This window comes from Apis florea, unplaced genomic scaffold (assembly GCF_048593485.1).
Source record: "Apis florea isolate Af1SG1 unplaced genomic scaffold, ASM4859348v1 contig_1789_pilon, whole genome shotgun sequence".
In the NCBI taxonomy this organism is placed as follows: Eukaryota; Metazoa; Arthropoda; class Insecta; order Hymenoptera; family Apidae; genus Apis; species Apis florea.
Window position 1 is genome coordinate 66,518 of NW_028256481.1, and position 18,018 is coordinate 84,535.

The window sequence follows — 18,018 nt, forward strand, 5'->3', positions numbered from 1 at the left end:
GATCCGAAGTTTGCGGATCTGATAAAAAATTAGCAAAATATCGCGAGGCAGTGTCAACTTCTGGGAATCTTGCTGGCTGGTTAAAGAGGTTAAAAAGAAAGAGAGAGAGAGAGAGAGAGAGAGAGAGAGAGAGAGAGAGAGAGAGAGAGAGAAAGAAGAAGAAGAAGAAAAAAACCTTCGACTTCCGAACGGATGGGCCAGCTACTACTTTTATTGGCTCCTCTCGCTAAAGGATGGATATTGCATTATCCGCTCAAACAAACCCCTGGGTGGGTTCGGTCGGCTAGCTTAAAGGTGAACCGACTCAGGGCTCAGTCAAAGTCGATAATAGTCGCCGCTGAGGTGTGAGCCGTGCGCTAGGTTAGGAAGGTGAAAAAGGTTGAGGATAAAGAGGGGAGAATCGGAGAGGGTGTGATAAAGTCGTTATACGGGCGACACCTGCCCCCCGCCCCCTCCTTCCATCCTCTCTTCCCACCACCCTACGGTTCACTCCTCACACCTTAACCTCCCCTTTAGTCCCTCTTCATCCTCCCTATTACAGGCACAATGTTAAAGGGACTCCCGACGAGATTGAATTTGCTAACGGAAAACGCGAGTGAGTGAAACGTATTTGCTTTTTATCCCTCACTCCATTGAGAAGTCTTGCACTACTCCTCTCTCTTCCCCTCTCCCCCTCCTTCTTCTTCCAGAACTTCGACTTCGGTCTCCGCCATCCCTCCCTCCCTCCTTCTCGCCCACCCTCGTCATCCACCACCGAGTTTTTCCACCCGATGTGTCTACCCTTCCACCGCCACCCTTCCAGATCTTCGGATCAACTCTCTCTCTCTCTCTCCCTCTCTTCCTTTCTCGTTTTTTTTTTTTTTTTTTTTTTTTTTGCCTTTCTTCGCACGTTCCGACACGTTTGTTCCACGTTAAAAAAAAAAAAAAAAGCGAAATCTCGAAATCCCGAGCAGCTGATGCGCCACGTTCTGGATGGAAGGAACGATTTTTCGTCCTTGGAGGACGGGGGGGGGGGAGGAGGAGGAGGAGGAGGAGAATCTTTATCGCGCGGCTTATTAAACCTTGTAAATTTAAATTCGAAGCTTTGCGAATATTTTAATCTTTTCCTCCTAGCGAGATTCCTTCCACGACCTTCGATCTTGTTCTCTTGCCAAGATTCGATGTATATATACATATATTCGTGAAATCGATGGAACAGGCTAAATAAAATCGGTATCGATTTAAATCGTGAGAATTCGTACCTTTCCATTTTTTCGCATCGTTTGTCGCAAAGTGTTGCGAAACGGCTCTTATCGATACTTGCCCGATGAAAGTTTGTATCTACTTCTTCTTTAAGAAGGAAGGATACATAACGACGTCCATGTACACGCGTGTACGTACATAGAGCAGTAAATAGGGTGCGCGCGCTGGGGCCGCATGCGGCAGTCGGTCTGTTCGCGTCAAGTGCATCCTACCCTCGATTCTGACCCGCTATCCTCCGCCATTTCCTTCACCTGGACGCCGTGTTCCCTCCTCCCTTATCCACGTTTCCCCCTTTCGACACCTCGCCCACCGGCATATCGCCAACAGGAGGTCAATAGCGCAACTGGGTCACGTCCGAGCTGTCGACACCGAAACGAACGCACTTTCACGCTCGACGTGACTAAGCCCCCTTCCCCCTCTCCCCTGAAACGGGGAAGATCGGAGGAGGAGGAGGAGGAGGAGGAGGGAGGAGATAACGAGGAGGTGCGCCTCGTTATGTAAAATAATCTCGCGTGGAAATGAAATTTCGCCTCGACTCGAGGCGAGGAAGAGAGAGAGAGAGAGAGAGAGAGAGAGAGAGAGAGAGAGAGAGAGAGAGAGAGAGAGAGAGAGAGAGAGAGAGCAGAAACAACAGGTAGACGTGACTCGTGCGAGTAAAAGCGTGCGTGGTGGTGGAGAAAGTGGAAAGGAAAGAAGGTAAAAGTGACGAGAAATAATTAATTTCCGAAACGTTGTACTTCTCCTTTTTTTTCGGATTCTTTCTTTTTTTTCCCTTCTTCTTCTTCTTCTTCTTCTTCTTCTTGTTCCTGGAAAACGGGGCGCACGGTGGAGGGTACAAAGCAGGTCGAAATCGCGTCTGCTCGGTGTCGACCATGCTCCGCCCCAGACATGCACTCATTGGCGATGGCTTGCGTCGGCCTAGTGCCGCGGCCTATGCCAGAACCCGGGTTGGAAAATGCGGGGGTCGTGGGTCGTGCCGGAGCACCGGCTCCTGGCACGATGCCGCGTCGTCGCGCTTCTACGGGCTACAGTTATTCGGGATTGCGGCCAGGGGTGGAACCAGCCTGATCCCGCGGATCTTACGTTGCCGCGGTCAGGTTAAAGCGGCCAATTGCTCCGACTCGCTCTCGCGCCTCTCCAATCGTCCCTTCGGGATCTAACGTTCGACTATGACTCACTGTCGAGAACAGGTGGTTACGAAACGTTTCACTCTCTCTCTCTCTCTCTCTCTCTCTCTCACTCTCCAACTTTACAACGAATCGAGATCCTTACTGACAGCAGCAGGGAAGAAAAATCGCAATAATTAATACACGCGCGAACGAATTCACGAACGAAACTCAATTCTATACATTCGGTTCTACGAGCAACTAGGAGAAATAGTTGTTGAAAGATGTATTACTATTTTATCCCATTGTGAACCACGTTCTACTACGTAAAACTGAAACGAAGATGTTTTAAACCTCTTGAACGCGGTGTTTCGTCGAAACGCGTAGCTTTCCACCAACGTGTATAGGGACGCTTCAGAAGTCTGTCAACCGAAGACAATGAGCGTTAAATGTTGCCGTTGGTCCGCGGCGCACTCTATGAATGCAGGCACGTTTCAATGGCGTTGGCTAGAAATAGCGAGCCACGTTGGCGTATCTATATATTATATATATGTACATATATATATATATATATGTGTGTGCAACGCGCATCTGCGCGATACACACACACATACACGTAATGACGGTGTGTAGAGGAAGCGAGTACATATACCGACATGCGCACATCACATGAACGGCGGTCTCTATGGTACATATGTACGTATGTAGCCACGTACCTAGTAGATGCAGTGCTCTTGGTCGTTCTGCTACGCAGAATTCCGCTCGGCCCTATTACCTTCGATTTGTCAGCTGGCTGCAGACGATAACGCATTTCCCTGGTTCGTCCCATCTCTCACCCTCTCCCCTCCCCCCCCCTCCGCCTTTATATCTCTCGCACAGCGATCCACCCCCCTCTTCCTCCCCACCGTCTGTCTGTCTCTTTTCCTTTCTCTTCCATCCCTCTACACGCTGCTCCAACCCCTCCTCGTTTCACCCTTTCGTCCTTCTGCTCTCATTTCCCCCGCCTCTTTCACCCCCGCTCTCCTGGCCTCTCTTTTCCACGCTCGTGCTCTTCGCTTTCCGTTTATGATCGTGCATCGTGCGCAGTTGCGTAATGGTTTCATTATTGAGTTACCATCAGCCATGAATTTAAGTTTATTTTGACGAAATGCCTGGGTACGCGGCGGTTCCCTGGCCGCGGAAAAGGGGGAGGAGGAAAAAATCAATTCACCGGAACGAGTATATCTTGAGGATCTCGATGTTTCGAGATTGAAAAAGAATGTGAAAAGAATGAGGAGGAAATTTTGCGGAAAGGAATCGTTATTTTTTTCTTTCTTTTTTTTTTTTTTCTCTTGTTATTCGATTCGTAATACGATGAGTAAATTACGAGAGAGAATGTATTATTGTTTTATCTACAGGGGAGCGGCGTTTTTTTTTTTTTTTTTTTTTTTTTTTAAATTCAATACGCTATCAATCAATTTCACAATATCAAAACTGTCTTTTCATTCGATTTTCGGATTAAATACGAGTTTTTGTCTCTCTTTAACATTTCGAAAATACGATTGTCCCGACAATACGATGACAATGTTGATATTTATGCAATTTATGGGAAATTTAAAATTATATAAAATTGCACGGAATAAAACGTACATAATAATATTTCTTCCGTTACATTTTTTTCTTCGATCAAATTATACACATTTGTGTATTAATTTTTCCACGTCACATCGCATGGAATATTTATAGAGCAAGGGAGGGCGCTTTCGACTTGAAAACTAACCGCTATTCCATTTTCGTGAACCCGTTTCCCGTTCATTAAATCGACAGGCACACTCGACGAGGAAACGGGGGTTTGAAAAGAAAGGATTGGCAATTGTCGAAGAATCGGCGTTGGCAAACAAGAAGCTTTCTCGAAACATTTGATTCGAATAATAAATTCTCATCAGATAAGACGAATGCCGCGCGATCCAATTACTCGCGAGACGTTGAATACCTATTTCAGAAACGTCCTCTTTCATTTTTTTCTTTTTTTTTTCTCTCTCTCTCTCTCTCTCTCTCTCTCCATCCTCTCATCCTTTATCAGCGTCTCTGCTCTTGCCCAATCGCTATAACTCCTCCAGGAATCTGTTTTTCTATCCACGACTGCGGTTTCTCTAGATGATTTCACAAGGAAGCAATATATTTCATTTATAGCTAAATCTGTTGTCTTCCGTGTCGGTTGCTTCCCTTAATAATCGAAGCATTTGTTCGCGAGAAAAAAACTGAATTTGACTCTATCTTCGTCTGTCAACTATCCTTCCATCTGTCAATATAATTTATAATATGAGACCGGTTGGTTAGAAGCAATTGAACGAGAGTATAATTCTTTTTTGCTTTTTCTTTTTTTTTTTCCAATTTTGTACGAAGATAGAAAATAGAATCGTCGTTATCGCTGGTGGCTCTTATAAAGCTCGTAATATCCACGCAATCGAATAAAATATTGACGAATATGCTTCCCCATTAAATTTTAATCCGATAATTACAGTAGAACATCGATTATCCGGATAATCTTGGCGTTAACAAAGTTCGGCAAATCGGTAATAACTATAATATCGGTTATCGATTATTCGGGTGGAGCTTTTTACAACAACAAAGGGTGAATCAAACAGGAGTATCCATTATTAAATCCAACAAATTTTCATACTGAATCAACTAAAATAGTCGAGCAACTTTCGACAAATTCTCTCTTCTCTTCGAAATCTTCGGAAAAATCGACTTTCTTCCAACAAGTTTGAATTTTGTCCCTGTGTCAACGGTAAATTAGGAATCGAGAGCACGATCACTGGCCAGCTCCACTCCACCACTCCTACTCATAAATAAGCGATCCGTTATAATCAAAAGTGGCTCGTGATCGCGAAAATAGAAGCGGCGGTAATTAAGCGTCGAATTAAGGAAGGAAGGAAGGGAAAAAGGGAGGATTTTCGATCGATGTTTCAAGGACATCGGTGCTACTTGTTTTCTCGCCACTTCGCGAAAGCGTCGTGTTTCTGGATGCATCGCGGCAATTTGTCTGGAAGCGGGTCATGATTGCGATGCGCCACCGTCACCCGAGCACTTGAAGTTCGTCGGCAAAGTTTCTGGGGGAAACTTCTCGTGCCGCGTGTATATGCAGGATAACGTTGCCGAGGAGGGGGTGGAAACTGCGCCAAAGACGCAAGGATAGCTTTCCTACAAGTTCTCTTCGACGAGGGGAGAGGATGCGTTCATGGAGATGTAGAATATATAGGTAATGAATTGGTGTTTGTCCAACAATGGGATATCTGCGTACCGCATTTAGAAAATTAATAATTTGATCGGTGATAAAAGATTAAGTTTCGACGAATGTCGATACTTTGCGGTGTAATAAAAATAAAATAAATACGTCACGAGCTGATAAATATTTCATATTTCATCGACGAGAATGTATAAAGATTCAAATTTTCCATAATGTAATTGCATGCATTAGGGATCATCGTGCAGGAATCACGTCTATCACTTGTCTCGAGTTTGAGATAGGTCAATGAAACGAGATGGAAACGGCAAGTGTCCGAGTGAACGACGAGGATGGAGATAGTATAGGAGTGAATAATTAAGAATTACCGTTTTCTTTACACGATGATATCTTCTGAAGCGAAAATCGTATGAGAATAAGTAAAAAAGCGTTTTAAAGAGCAAGGTTTGATGCTTCTAATAATCACTATCTTTGAAGTTATAACGATTTATGGTTTTCCTACGATTTTTTTTTTTGATTTTTAAAATAAATATTACAATAAACGATAATTGTGATAAATCTTATGGATTTTTAATTATCTATAACTAAAAAATAATTAATCGAACGTTATATCGAGGTTATATAAAATATGTATAATAAAAGAATAAATATTGATATCTTGATAGGGAATAAGGAAGGATAAAAATCGTGGACAAAAAGAAAACAATGGAATCTTTTTCCAAGGGATACCCATAGTATAGCCGTACTTTATTAAAGTTCGGTTATATCGATGGTTCAAGCTATTACCCTTTACCTATCTACCAGATTCCGAGTTATGCGGCTGTCGAAAGTCGAAACTAGTTTCACAGAAGAGTTCGTGCTAGCCGCCTCGAAGGAATCCTTGGACACATCCTTGGAAATTTGCCAGCTCCCTTTTTCAAACGACTTTCAAAAGACAAGAGTTCGATCTACCGAATTGTCGTACACTCGTTTCTGAAATAATCCTTTAGTTCCACCAATAACATTTCAGAGAAAGATTTAGCAAAAATTAAGTTCGCTCATTTATTTCTGCGTATCCGTCTCTTTTATTATTGAAAAAAAAGAACACGTAAAATTAAATACCTAAGGAATTTTACTTCTTCAACGTTTCTATCATCATTTGTTATCTTTACAATTTCGATATTTTCTTCGGAGCTTGTACATCACGTCCAGAACGATTTCTTTGATACAGAAGACGTTTTGTTTATTTCTGGCTATTATTCAAAGTCGTCTTTGATTATTATTTCTCTTCTACTTGACAAGAGACCATTTTACAAAAGTGTCTTGGCTGCACGAGCGCTAGGTAAACTCAATTAAAGCTCGAGAGTTCTGTGGATCTGTAATGGTATCCTTTGACAACTATCCTTCTGGATGTGAGCATTACTCTTCCGCTATGACGCTTTATGCATCTTATCGATCCATCTCACCGATATTATCACGAAAAATCGTCAATTTTGTTTATTATAAATTCTACTTCTATCTTAATTAATAATTTCCCTTTGCGATGGGTTTGCCTTAACACAGTATTAATTTATTTCGATATATTTGAATAATAGTTCTCCTCTAATTCAAATAACAATTTATTCGTATTTGTAAAAAATTGAACAATGTCGCGTTTAATGGACAGAAAACGACCTTACTGGTTCGATTTGGAGTGTTTGTATCAAAGACAAAATCAATATTACGTTGGTTTGAAATACGAGCGCCACGTGATACGGCAAACAGATTACACGTGATGCCCATCGTCAGGTTACGTAAGTATAGATTTCTACAGGGACAGACATTGGACATTGGCCTTTTGATTAACCACGAGTACTCCGTGATCCATTTCACGATATCGTTACATAGTCAGAAAAAGTACAAAATATAAATAGTGTGAAAGTATATATCTTGTATAGTGTAAATCGTGAACGAATAATGTATAATTCAAATTTTTTTCTAAGCACAATTATTTAAATTTACGTTAAATAAAAAATTTATTTCGTTTCTTGATATATATATATATATAAAGGAGAATATTTAATAAGAATTTCGATACTTTGAATATTTTTGCATATTATGTGCAGTCTGCGTATTTTTTGTATTATTGTATATTTAAATTTCCCATAAATACATACATAAATACCCACAGTCTATTTATGAATATTTATTGATAGGGTTATTTAATGAGTCTCATTATTATGCATGTGCCTATAGGGATCTTGTATAATTTTCTACTGTTGATTGCTTGATACTGTTTAATATTGCCTGTTTTATTCATGCATTTTATTTACAGAAAATAAATCTACATATATATTGTAAAAAATAAGCAGTACTTAATTTCTATTGCTTCACGGTAATTTTTAATGATATCAAGCAGAAAAATTTATACTTACAATTAGACACATGGATTTCCTTAGTTCCATTGAATTATAGTCGTAGCCAATGTGAAGATCATCAAAAGAGTTGTTTTCCTTCTGTAATGATTAAAGTAATTTTTATTTAACGTATAACGAGAAAAATAATGTTTGGATTAATCTTTCAATCTTTATAAACTAATTTTGTATACACGATGTAAAATAACAAAAATAACGATTATATCCATTCGATTATTAATGAAAGAGTAATATATAATAATAAACAAATAACGTATAAAAGGCTTTATATTAATTGAATAACGTATTAATACATTAATATTATAACGACATGATATATATTATATATATTGGATAATTAATAATACAGTTTAGAAACATTTAAGATGTAATGTGTTTGAATATATTGTTATAAACAATTTTTTTTGCTTGATATCTTATTCATAAACAATGAAGAAATCAATCATTATTGAGGGGAGGAAAGGAAAAATATTATAGGAAGACAGCAAGAATAACAAAAAAATGTAAAAGGAACATTGATAAGAGAAGGAAGGAAAAACAATTAATAAAGGAAGCGAAAAGATGAAATTGATAAAAATAAGGAAGAGGAGGAAGAGGAGGAATTGATAGAAATAAGAAGGAAAAGGAGGAGGAATTGATAGAAATAAGAAGGAGAAGGAGGAGGAATTGATAGAAATAAGAAGGAGAAGAAGGAGGAATTGATAGAAATAAGAAGGAGGAGGAGGAGGAATTGATAGAAATAAGAAGGAGGAGGAAGAGGAATTGATAGAAATAAAGAGGAGAAGGAGGAGGAATTGATAGAAATAGGAAGGAGAAGGAGGAGGAATTGATAGAAATAGGAAGGAGAAGGAGGAGGAATTGATAGAAATAAGAAGGAGGAGGAGGAGGAATTGATAGAAATAAGAAGGGGGAAGAGGAGGAGTCGATAGAAATAGGAAGGAGAAGGAGGAGGAATTGATAGAAATAAGAAGGAGGAGGAGGAGGAATTGGTAGAAATAAGAAGGGGGAAGAGGAGGAGTCGATAGAAATAGGAAGGAGAAGGAGGAGGAATTGATAGAAATAAGAAAGAGGAGGAGGAGGAGGAATTGATAGAAATAAGAAGGAGGAGGAATTGATAGAAATAAGAAGGAGAAGAAGGAGGAATTGATAGAAATAAGAAGGAGGAGGAGGAGGAATTGATTGAAATAGGAAGGAGAAGGAGGAGGAATTGATAGAAATAGGAAGGAGAAGAAGGAGGAATTGATAGAAATAAGAAAGAGGAGGAGGAGGAGGAATTGATAGAAATAAAGAGGAGAAGGAGAAGAAATTGATAAAAATAGGAAGGAGAAGGAGGAGGAGGAGGAATTGATAGAAATAAGAAGGAGAAGAAGGAGGAATTGATAGAAATAAGAAGGAGGAGGAGGAGGAATTGGTAGAAATAGGAAGGAGGAGGAGGAGGAATTGATAGAAATAAGGAGGAGAAGGAGGAGGAATTGATAGAAATAGGAAGGAGAAGGAGGAGGAATTGATAGAAATAGGAAGGAGAAGGAGGAGGAATTGATAGAAATAGGAAGGAGAAGGAGGAGGAATTGATAGAAATAAGAAGGAGGACGAGGAGGAATTGATAGAAATAAGAAGGGGGAGGAATTGATAGAAATAAGAAGGAGGAGGAGGAGGAATTGATAGAAATAGGAAGGGAGAAGAGGAGGAGTCGATAGAAATAAGAAGGAGGAGGAGGAGTTGATAGAAATAGGAAGGAGGAGGAGGAGGAATTGATGGAAATAAGAAGGAGGAGGAGGAGGAATTGATAGAAATAGGAAGGAGAAGGAGGAGGAATTGATAGAAATAAGAAAGAGGAGGAGTTGATAGAAATAAGGAGGAGAAGGAGGAGGAATTGATTGAAATAGGAAGGAGGTGGAGGAGTAATTGATAGAAATAGGAAGGAGAAGGAGGAGGAATTGATAGAAATAGGAAGGAGAAGGAGGAGGAATTGATAGAAATAAGAAGGAGGAGGAGGAGGAATTGATAGAAATAAGGAGGAGAAGGAGGAGGAATTGATAGAAATAGGAAGGAGAAGAAGGAGGAATTGATAGAAATAGGGAGGAGAAGAAGGAGGAATTGATAGAAATAAGAAAGAGGAGGAGGAGGAATTGATAGAAATAAAGAGGAGAATGAGAAGGAATTGATTGAAATAGGAAGGAGAAGGAGGAGGAATTGATAGAAATAGGAAGGAGGAGGAGGAGGAGGAATTGATAGAAATAAAGAGGAGAAGGAGAAGAAATTGATAAAAATAGGAAGGAGAAGGAGGAGGAGGAGGAATTGATAGAAATAAGAAGGAGAAGAAGGAGGAATTGATAGAAATAAGAAGGAGGAGGAGGAGGAATTGATAGAAATAAGAAGGAGGAGGAAGAGGAATTGATAGAAATAAAGAGGAGAAGGAGGAGGAATTGATAGAAATAGGAAGGAGAAGGAGGAGGAATTGATAGAAATAGGAAGGAGAAGGAGGAGGAATTGATAGAAATAAGAAGGAGGAGGAGGAGGAATTTATAGAAATAAAAAGGGGGAAGAGGAGGAGTCGATAGAAATAGGAAGGAGAAGGAGGAGGAATTGATAGAAATAAGAAGGAGGAGGAGGAGGAATTGATGGAAATAAGAAGGAGGAGGAGGAGGAATTGATAGAAATAGGAAGGAGAAGGAGGAGGAATTGATAGAAATAAGAAAGAGGAGGAGTTGATAGAAATAAGGAGGAGAAGGAGGAGGAATTGATTGAAATAGGAAGGAGGTGGAGGAGTAATTGATAGAAATAAGAAAGAGGAGGAATTGATAGAAATAAGAAAGAGGAGGAATTGATAGAAATAGGAAGGAGAAGGAGGAGGAATTGATAGAAATAGGAAGGGAAGGAGGAGGAATTGATAAAAATAAGGAAGAGGAGGAATTGATGAAAAAAAGGAAGAGGAGGAATTGATGAAAAAAAGGAAGAGAGGGAATTGATAAAAATAAGGAGGAGGAGGAATTGATGAAAAAAAGGAGGAGGAGGAATTGATGAAAATAAGGAAGAGGAGGAATTGATAAAAATAAGGAAGAGGAGGAATTGATGAAAATAAGGAAGAGAGGGAATTGATAAAAATAAGGAGGAGGAGGAATTGATGAAAAAAAGGAGGAGGAGGAATTGATGAAAATAAGGAAGAGAGGGAATTGATAAAAATAAGGAGGAGGAGGAATTGATGAAAATAAGGAAGAGGAGGAATTGATGAAAATAAGGAAGAGAGGGAATTGATAAAAATAAGGAGGAGGAGGAATTGATGAAAAAAAGGAGGAGGAGGAATTGATGAAAAAAAGGAAGAGGAGGAATTGATAAAAATAAGGAAGAGGAGGAATTGATGAAAAAAAGGAAGAGGAGGAATTGATAAAAATAAGGAGGAGGAGGAATTGATAAAAATAAGGAAGAGGAGGAATTGATGAAAATAAGGAAGAGAGGGAATTGATAAAAATAAGGAGGAGGAGGAATTGATGAAAAAAAGGAGGAGGAGGAATTGATGAAAAAAAGGAAGAGGAGGAATTGATAAAAATAAGGAAGAGGAGGAATTGATGAAAAAAAGGAAGAGGAGGAATTGATAAAAATAAGGAGGAGGAGGAATTGATAAAAATAAGGAAGAGGAGGAATTGATAAAAATAAGGAAGAGGAGGAATTGATGAAAAAAAGGAAGAGGAGGAATTGATAAAAATAAGGAAGAGGAGGAATTGATAAAAATAAGGAAGAGGAGGAATTGATAAAAATAAGGAAGAGGAGGAATTGATGAAAAAAAGGAAGAGGAGGAATTGATAAAAATAAGGAGGAGGAGGAATTGATAAAAATAAGGAAGAGGAGGAATTGATAAAAATAAGGTGGATGAGGAATTGATAAATTTGAAGAGGTAGAAATATTAATAACGGAGGAGAAAAATATAAGAAAAAAGAGTAAGAATGATAAAGAATGCGAAGAGAAATGAAAAGGAAGGACAGAGAAAAAGAATAGTAAAAAAGATAGAGAGGAGAATATGTTTTTTTTAATATAAAGAAAATGGAAAAAAGGGTTGCTGAGCGAAAGGAGAGAAGTGGAAAATGGCGAAAAAAATGGTGGATGGCGAAGAAAAATAATGGAGGACAAAATAGGTAGAAGAGGAAAAGAAAAATGACAGAGGAGTGAGAGAGTGACAAAGGGTGGAAAACGAGAAAGTAAAGAAGAGGATGAGAGTGACATACGAAGAGAGAGGAAAATGATGATAAAAAAGAGAAGAGAATGACAAAGAAGGAAGGAAAAATAGAGAGGGAAATGGCAAAGATAGAGAGGGAAATGATGAGGGAAACGAAACGGCAGAATCCTATATTTCAATGTGTTATACAAGTAACAATTAATTAATTTATTGATTCTTGCATAAGATGTACCGTTGAATATTTATTGTACACTATCACATAATTGTCATATATTATCTGTAATTATATGTAATAAAGATACAAAATCGTGCATCTTATGATTACAATTGGAAGAAAATCATGATTTATATTATGTGTATTACTTTCAGACAGACTGTTTATACATATAAAGTCGCGGAAAGTTATGGCTAGATGTAGTTGTATACACGCGTGTGTAAAAGTATTGTTACTCTTGTGTATTAAAATTGACAGAGTAATTTAAGTTAAATGTTAACGCACACACGCTGTCATTTTCCGTAACGTATAACATGATAGAATCTGACGACCGCGCATCAGAACGTTGAACGTTTTTCATAAATTCTTCTCTCGCAGCTTTTAGATAAAAAAAACAAAAATGTACAATACCTTTTCGATTTTGTACGGTGAAAAAACGTTCTGTACTTTTATAAAGTGTGAAATGCTTTGATACTAACAAGATTCGCATTGAAAATTTATACGGGAATAGTGGAGAGTGCGAAACGTTTTGACGTTGATGGCAAAAGCGTCACAGAAAGTCTGCGCGGCCGGTTGACTGAGCGTTCGCCCTTTCCTGTGGCCAGTCATAATATTATCTGACACAGCACTGGTTCATTTCCATTTGCACGTTTCATTATCCGGCTCGATGACCCGCGGGCCACCTGCTCTCAGAAAGTAAAAAGAATTCATCTCGTCGGGTAATCAAAAAGTATCAGGATGCGAAGCAACCTAGAAATGTTTCCTCCGTTAACAAGTTCGTTAAACCAATCAAAGTGTTTACCCTCTTTTTATCTTATTTTTCCAACCAGTATATGTATATAATACGTATTTTTCTTCCCTTCGCCAACAAAGTCAGTGTGCTGGAGGCAATCGTGCAGATTCGATATTATTTACGCAGCGTGGGATCATCAGAGTAATTGAATATTTTTTTAAAAATATCACGCATCTTAAGATTTGTTTCGTTTCCAAATATTCGAAAAATTTTCGAAATCGAATATATGATCTTCCTCGTATATTCTTGGTAAATAATGGCATAGATATTCAGGAAGAAATTAGGAAGAGGGTGAAACGAAAAAAGAAAAAAAAAAAAAAGTTGTCGTAACTTTGAATCGCAAACTGGAACGATGCTTTGGGAGTTCGGTTAGTAATAGTTATTGGTTAATCTGCTTCTGGCAGTGGTAGAAGAACGAGAAAGAGACAGAGAGGCGGGGAAAATGAGAAAGAGTCGGGAATGTGCGCAAGCTCAGTGGCGAGCACGTCGAGACGACCGTAAGCGGCCAGCCAGGATAGTCTTATAACCCTCGGGCTATATCCTAAAAGTTATCTGAAAATTTCATTTACGACGAGAGAGTTAATAAATGTAAATATTAGCCCCGTAGAAGCAGTTTGGCGGGAACTACCACTACACGGATCTGTCAGGGTCTGAAACCGTTCTCCAGGGTGCCGCCACGTAGGGGCGACTTTGAGTTCGTTAAAGCGTGGATCGATTCGCGAATAGTGGCTCGAAGAAAAAGGCAAACATCTAATCTCTTCCCTCGCTATTTCATCCCGCCCTCGGCCAACTTCTGACACGTTGGCAAAGTGTGAAAATGAGATACGATGTGTCTCTCGGTGGAATAGAAAAACTCGCGAAAAAGTGGGACAAGTTAGGGTGGATTATAAAGTAGCTCTTTGAACAAGTGAGGCAATCGATGGTTCACCAATATAACGTAAATTTGAATGAACTTTTATATTTTAAAACGCAAGAATAATTGAAAGATCTCTAAAAATCGATCGTGTATGATTTGATAATTGTTCAAAGAAGAAAAAGTGTGGAAAGAAATAGAAAAAAGAAAAGAAATAGAGAACGAAGAAAGAAAATACGAAATTGTTAACGCAATGTTAATGGGATAATGTAAAAATTTTGCAATTTGGACGTGTTCAATGCTGGATACGTGACATCATTACAGGGTTTGCGTTATTAAAAAAGATGGAGAAATCATTTTCGATAAAAATCCTTTCGACGAGAATTGTCAATTTTCGTCGCCTAGAACTTTTAAACCGATTACAGCACTTCGTAAAAATCGCCTCTCGACAGATCTTAGAGGGTTGAGGTTTCATAGAGGTGACATTGCAAGTTGGCCTCGGATGAGAAGAACCTCGATGGTTTTGCAGGAAGCAGCTGACGTATCAAGGTGGAAATGACCCGTCATTCACAGACTGCCAGACCTTTCAGTTCCTTCCCACTACATTGACAGCGTATTACCAAAATTTTACGTAACATGTATCTGCTTCGTTCTCTCTTTTTTTTTTTTTTTTTTTTTACAATTATTCGTCATTTTACGACGATCAATTATTTTCTCCCGCAATCTATTGATCCTAGAAATGTGTACATCGATCATATTAGCACACTGTAATGGATGTACGATGATCATCATGGTGAAATGATGAATAATATGTCAAATGCGAAATTTCAAGTTTTGCTAATTGAATTGTAACGATCGATCAAAATTTGCACATCGAAGCAATTGTACATTAACTCCTTTGCTTTCAAAATTAAAATTCATAAATATATTTGTATACTTTTTTTGTTCACTACTACGTCTCATTTTCACGTTTAAGAAGGATAATTACTCGTTGATAAATTTTTACACATCATTACGATCGTATCTTTTCGCGAAACGTTTGTCTTCGACAAACGATTTTTCTTTTTTTTTTTTTTTTCTGATATCGACTTCGTACCGTTTGTTTTCTATATTCCAGGAATTGATGTATCGCTCGTCAATTAATTGTTCGACATTTATCGCAACGTGTAAAACCGTCGATACGACGAATAGCACATGACGCGTTATCGAGAAGCGCAATGCAACATCGCAACAACTTTCAACAGCCAATGGCTAAAACAACCGAGGGATTAACGTTGACCATGGCACGGTAAAGCTGCACGATAAACCCTTGCTCGTAATTTTCGTTGGGAATCGTTACGACAACTGTACGTCATACGAAACGAGTTTACATCTACCCTGTAATGTTCACGCTGAACTGATTTAACTTTCCACTCTCGCGAAACGAAGAATCGGATCGGAAGAGTCGACCCAACCCCTTTTCCTTCCTGCTTCTTCCGCCCATTAATACCGCGATTAATTTACCATCTTACGATCTTCTTTCTACGATTCCTACAAAAAAAAAAAAAAAAAAAAAAAGAAACTCCATCCTTTGTATACGCTTCAATTCGTAACCTCATAACGCAGCCAAGGAGATGCGTGTGGCGGACATAAAGTTAAATCTCGTGCTCCGTACTATTTCGTTTAGCCACGTAGTTCGCTCGTAAAGTTTCATGGCGTCCTTTAGCCCCACCCTTACATCCTCGAGAGAGGATGTAAGAAAGTGTTGCCAGCACTTTCGAAGCTACTGCACGGGGGCACTTCTGTGTCGATCCACTCGAAAGTCGAGATTTTTGAGGGTCGAACGAGCTCGGGATCGGTCGTCTCGAGGATTCTTATCTTCTATACGGTGGAACGATTTCGGCTGGTGGACGGGTCAGCGAGGAATTTGAAAAAAAAGAAAGAAAAAAAGAGAAAGGAGGACTCCGAATGACGATTTTCTCCCCTCGAATTGCACGGCACCGCTATAGATCGCGACAAACGATCTCAGTTCACGGACCATTAGTCAAAAATCCTCCTCCCCCGCTGCGCGAGAGTTAGATACAATAACCCCTCCGTTCGTTCTTCAACGATATCTCAATCTCAAGGCCAATTAGGTTAATTTACCTCGAGCCTGATAAAAGCTTCCAAGAAGCACAATTCTACAGCACAACTGGCTCCATCTTTGATCGAAAAATCCAAAATTTTTAAAAATCTGCGAGATCATCGACGTGGATAACGTTTAGCACGTCCGATGAGAACGGACCGTGAAACCGTATCGCGTACGAGATCGGCAATCTTATCTTTCGATGGGTCCTTGTTGAACTCCTGTTGTTGATACACCGGGCACGGAACAAACATTTGCAATATCCTCCCCGTACGTACGTAGTCGTCCACGAAAGTTTCCTCGTTTGCCCGCCACTTTCCCGGTGCACACGTACTAATCCGTTACTCGTAATTAGAGTCGGATTGGCAATGGTTTAATCCCTCAATGTCAGTGCTCGCCGCCTTCGAATGGGACAAGGAGAGAGAGAGAAAGAGAGAGGAGGAGGAGAAGGTGGAACGATAGAGAGAATGATAGAGAGAGAATTGAAACCTGGAGCTGAAGAGAAGAGAGAGAGAGAGAGAGAGAGAGAGAGAGAGATAGGAGCACGCGGTACTGGTGTTGCAACCTCCTTCATTCCCTGGCCGACACTTTGAGTAATAAGATTAGGAGGCGTCTCTGCTCAGTCCGAGCAGGCGAGATAACGTCGTTGCGAACCAAATGGACCGAGATATAGATAAGGGATAATTAGAGGAAGGGAGATAGACAGGTCGGTAGTTGGATGAAGAGGAAAGGAGAAGAGGAAGAAGAGAGTCGGCCGAGGTGGCACAAGAATGACATTAGACATTTATTACTACGGATTCTATGAGAACTTCCTTCTTCCTTTGAATGGCTCTTGGATAGATCCGCAACCCTGCCTGTAAATTCGTTTTCGCTCGCGATTATCGTGAGAATCGATGTCACGCGGTCGAAATGGGTGTCGCGTGGTATCGAACATGATACACGTGATATACTTTTTGCTTCGAAATTTTGCTTTTATATATATAAAATGTAAAAACTTTTGTAGTACGCGAATGAATTTGAGTTTCGTTTAATTATTCTTAAAATCATTAATATCAAGATCGGTTGATTTTAAAATTAATATAAGAACATTTGCATTTTAATATTGTTCACATTTCGATCGCCAATTCATTCGTACGTATATCGTAGTCATTAAAATAATTGCTACATTTGTATCCACTTCCTTTCGTTATTAAACTCGATAATAACTTGTCGGATAATTGCAGTTTTCTCCAAGTCGTAGTAATCGCCAATACGTAATTTTACAACGGTGTAAATGTTTCCTTTACCCCAAAAATCTTCCGAATGAAATATATTAATCCATGCCTATTTAACTGTCTACAAACCACAATTAGACAGAACGAATTTCCTGCTCGAACGGGCGGGGGATAATTTAACATTTTCAATTATTTTATCCCTATCTTATCTTTTCAACCAAGGTATTATCGAACAAGGTATTTACATATACCATATTACACCTCCAGGTCTAATTTACGTTCCATCATCTTACACGCACGCTTGGCGATACCTCTCCCTTCCCCGTATCAGTTTCAACGTTGAAATCTGAACAAGACGAGCAAGACGTCGATATTTCCATACGCTCGCTCATTTAATTCTCGCGCACTCTCTCGGTTTATAACGCTTATGCGCGTTTAACGCGCTCGTCCGTTTCGATATACATCCTGTTTGTAATTCCGCATAATATTCCCTGTGTACAAACTTTCTACGTATTGAATTTATTATACATGTGAAGCATCGATATCGTTAAAGTCGGCCCTCCCCTCCCCTCCCCACCCCGGTCGATATCGCTACGTACAGGATATCGCGTCATTAAATTGCATTTGCATATCACTGATCCGATGAATAGGGCCTAGCACGCCTCGGTGAAGCCAATTAAAATTGACAGAGCTGCCCGT

General features: G+C 39.5%; 1 protein-coding gene across 5 annotated transcripts in view; it reads right to left on the bottom strand.

Moving 5' to 3' along the window:
* Positions 1–18,018, bottom strand: part of LOC147658650 (uncharacterized) — a 129,241-nt gene that overhangs the window by 37,215 nt on the left and 74,008 nt on the right. For 4 of the 5 annotated variants that reach the window (XR_015292881.1, XR_015292878.1, XR_015292887.1 and 1 more), the window contains one exon: positions 7,971–8,051. Coding sequence is in view for 1 of the 5 variants with exons in the window: in XM_086910980.1 (XP_086767106.1) it covers positions 7,991–8,051 (61 nt within the window). In the remaining 4 variants the exon portion in view is untranslated. Of the gene's footprint in view, positions 1–7,598; positions 8,052–18,018 lie in introns of those variants that run through there. The other variant, XM_086910980.1, reaches the window with a different exon arrangement.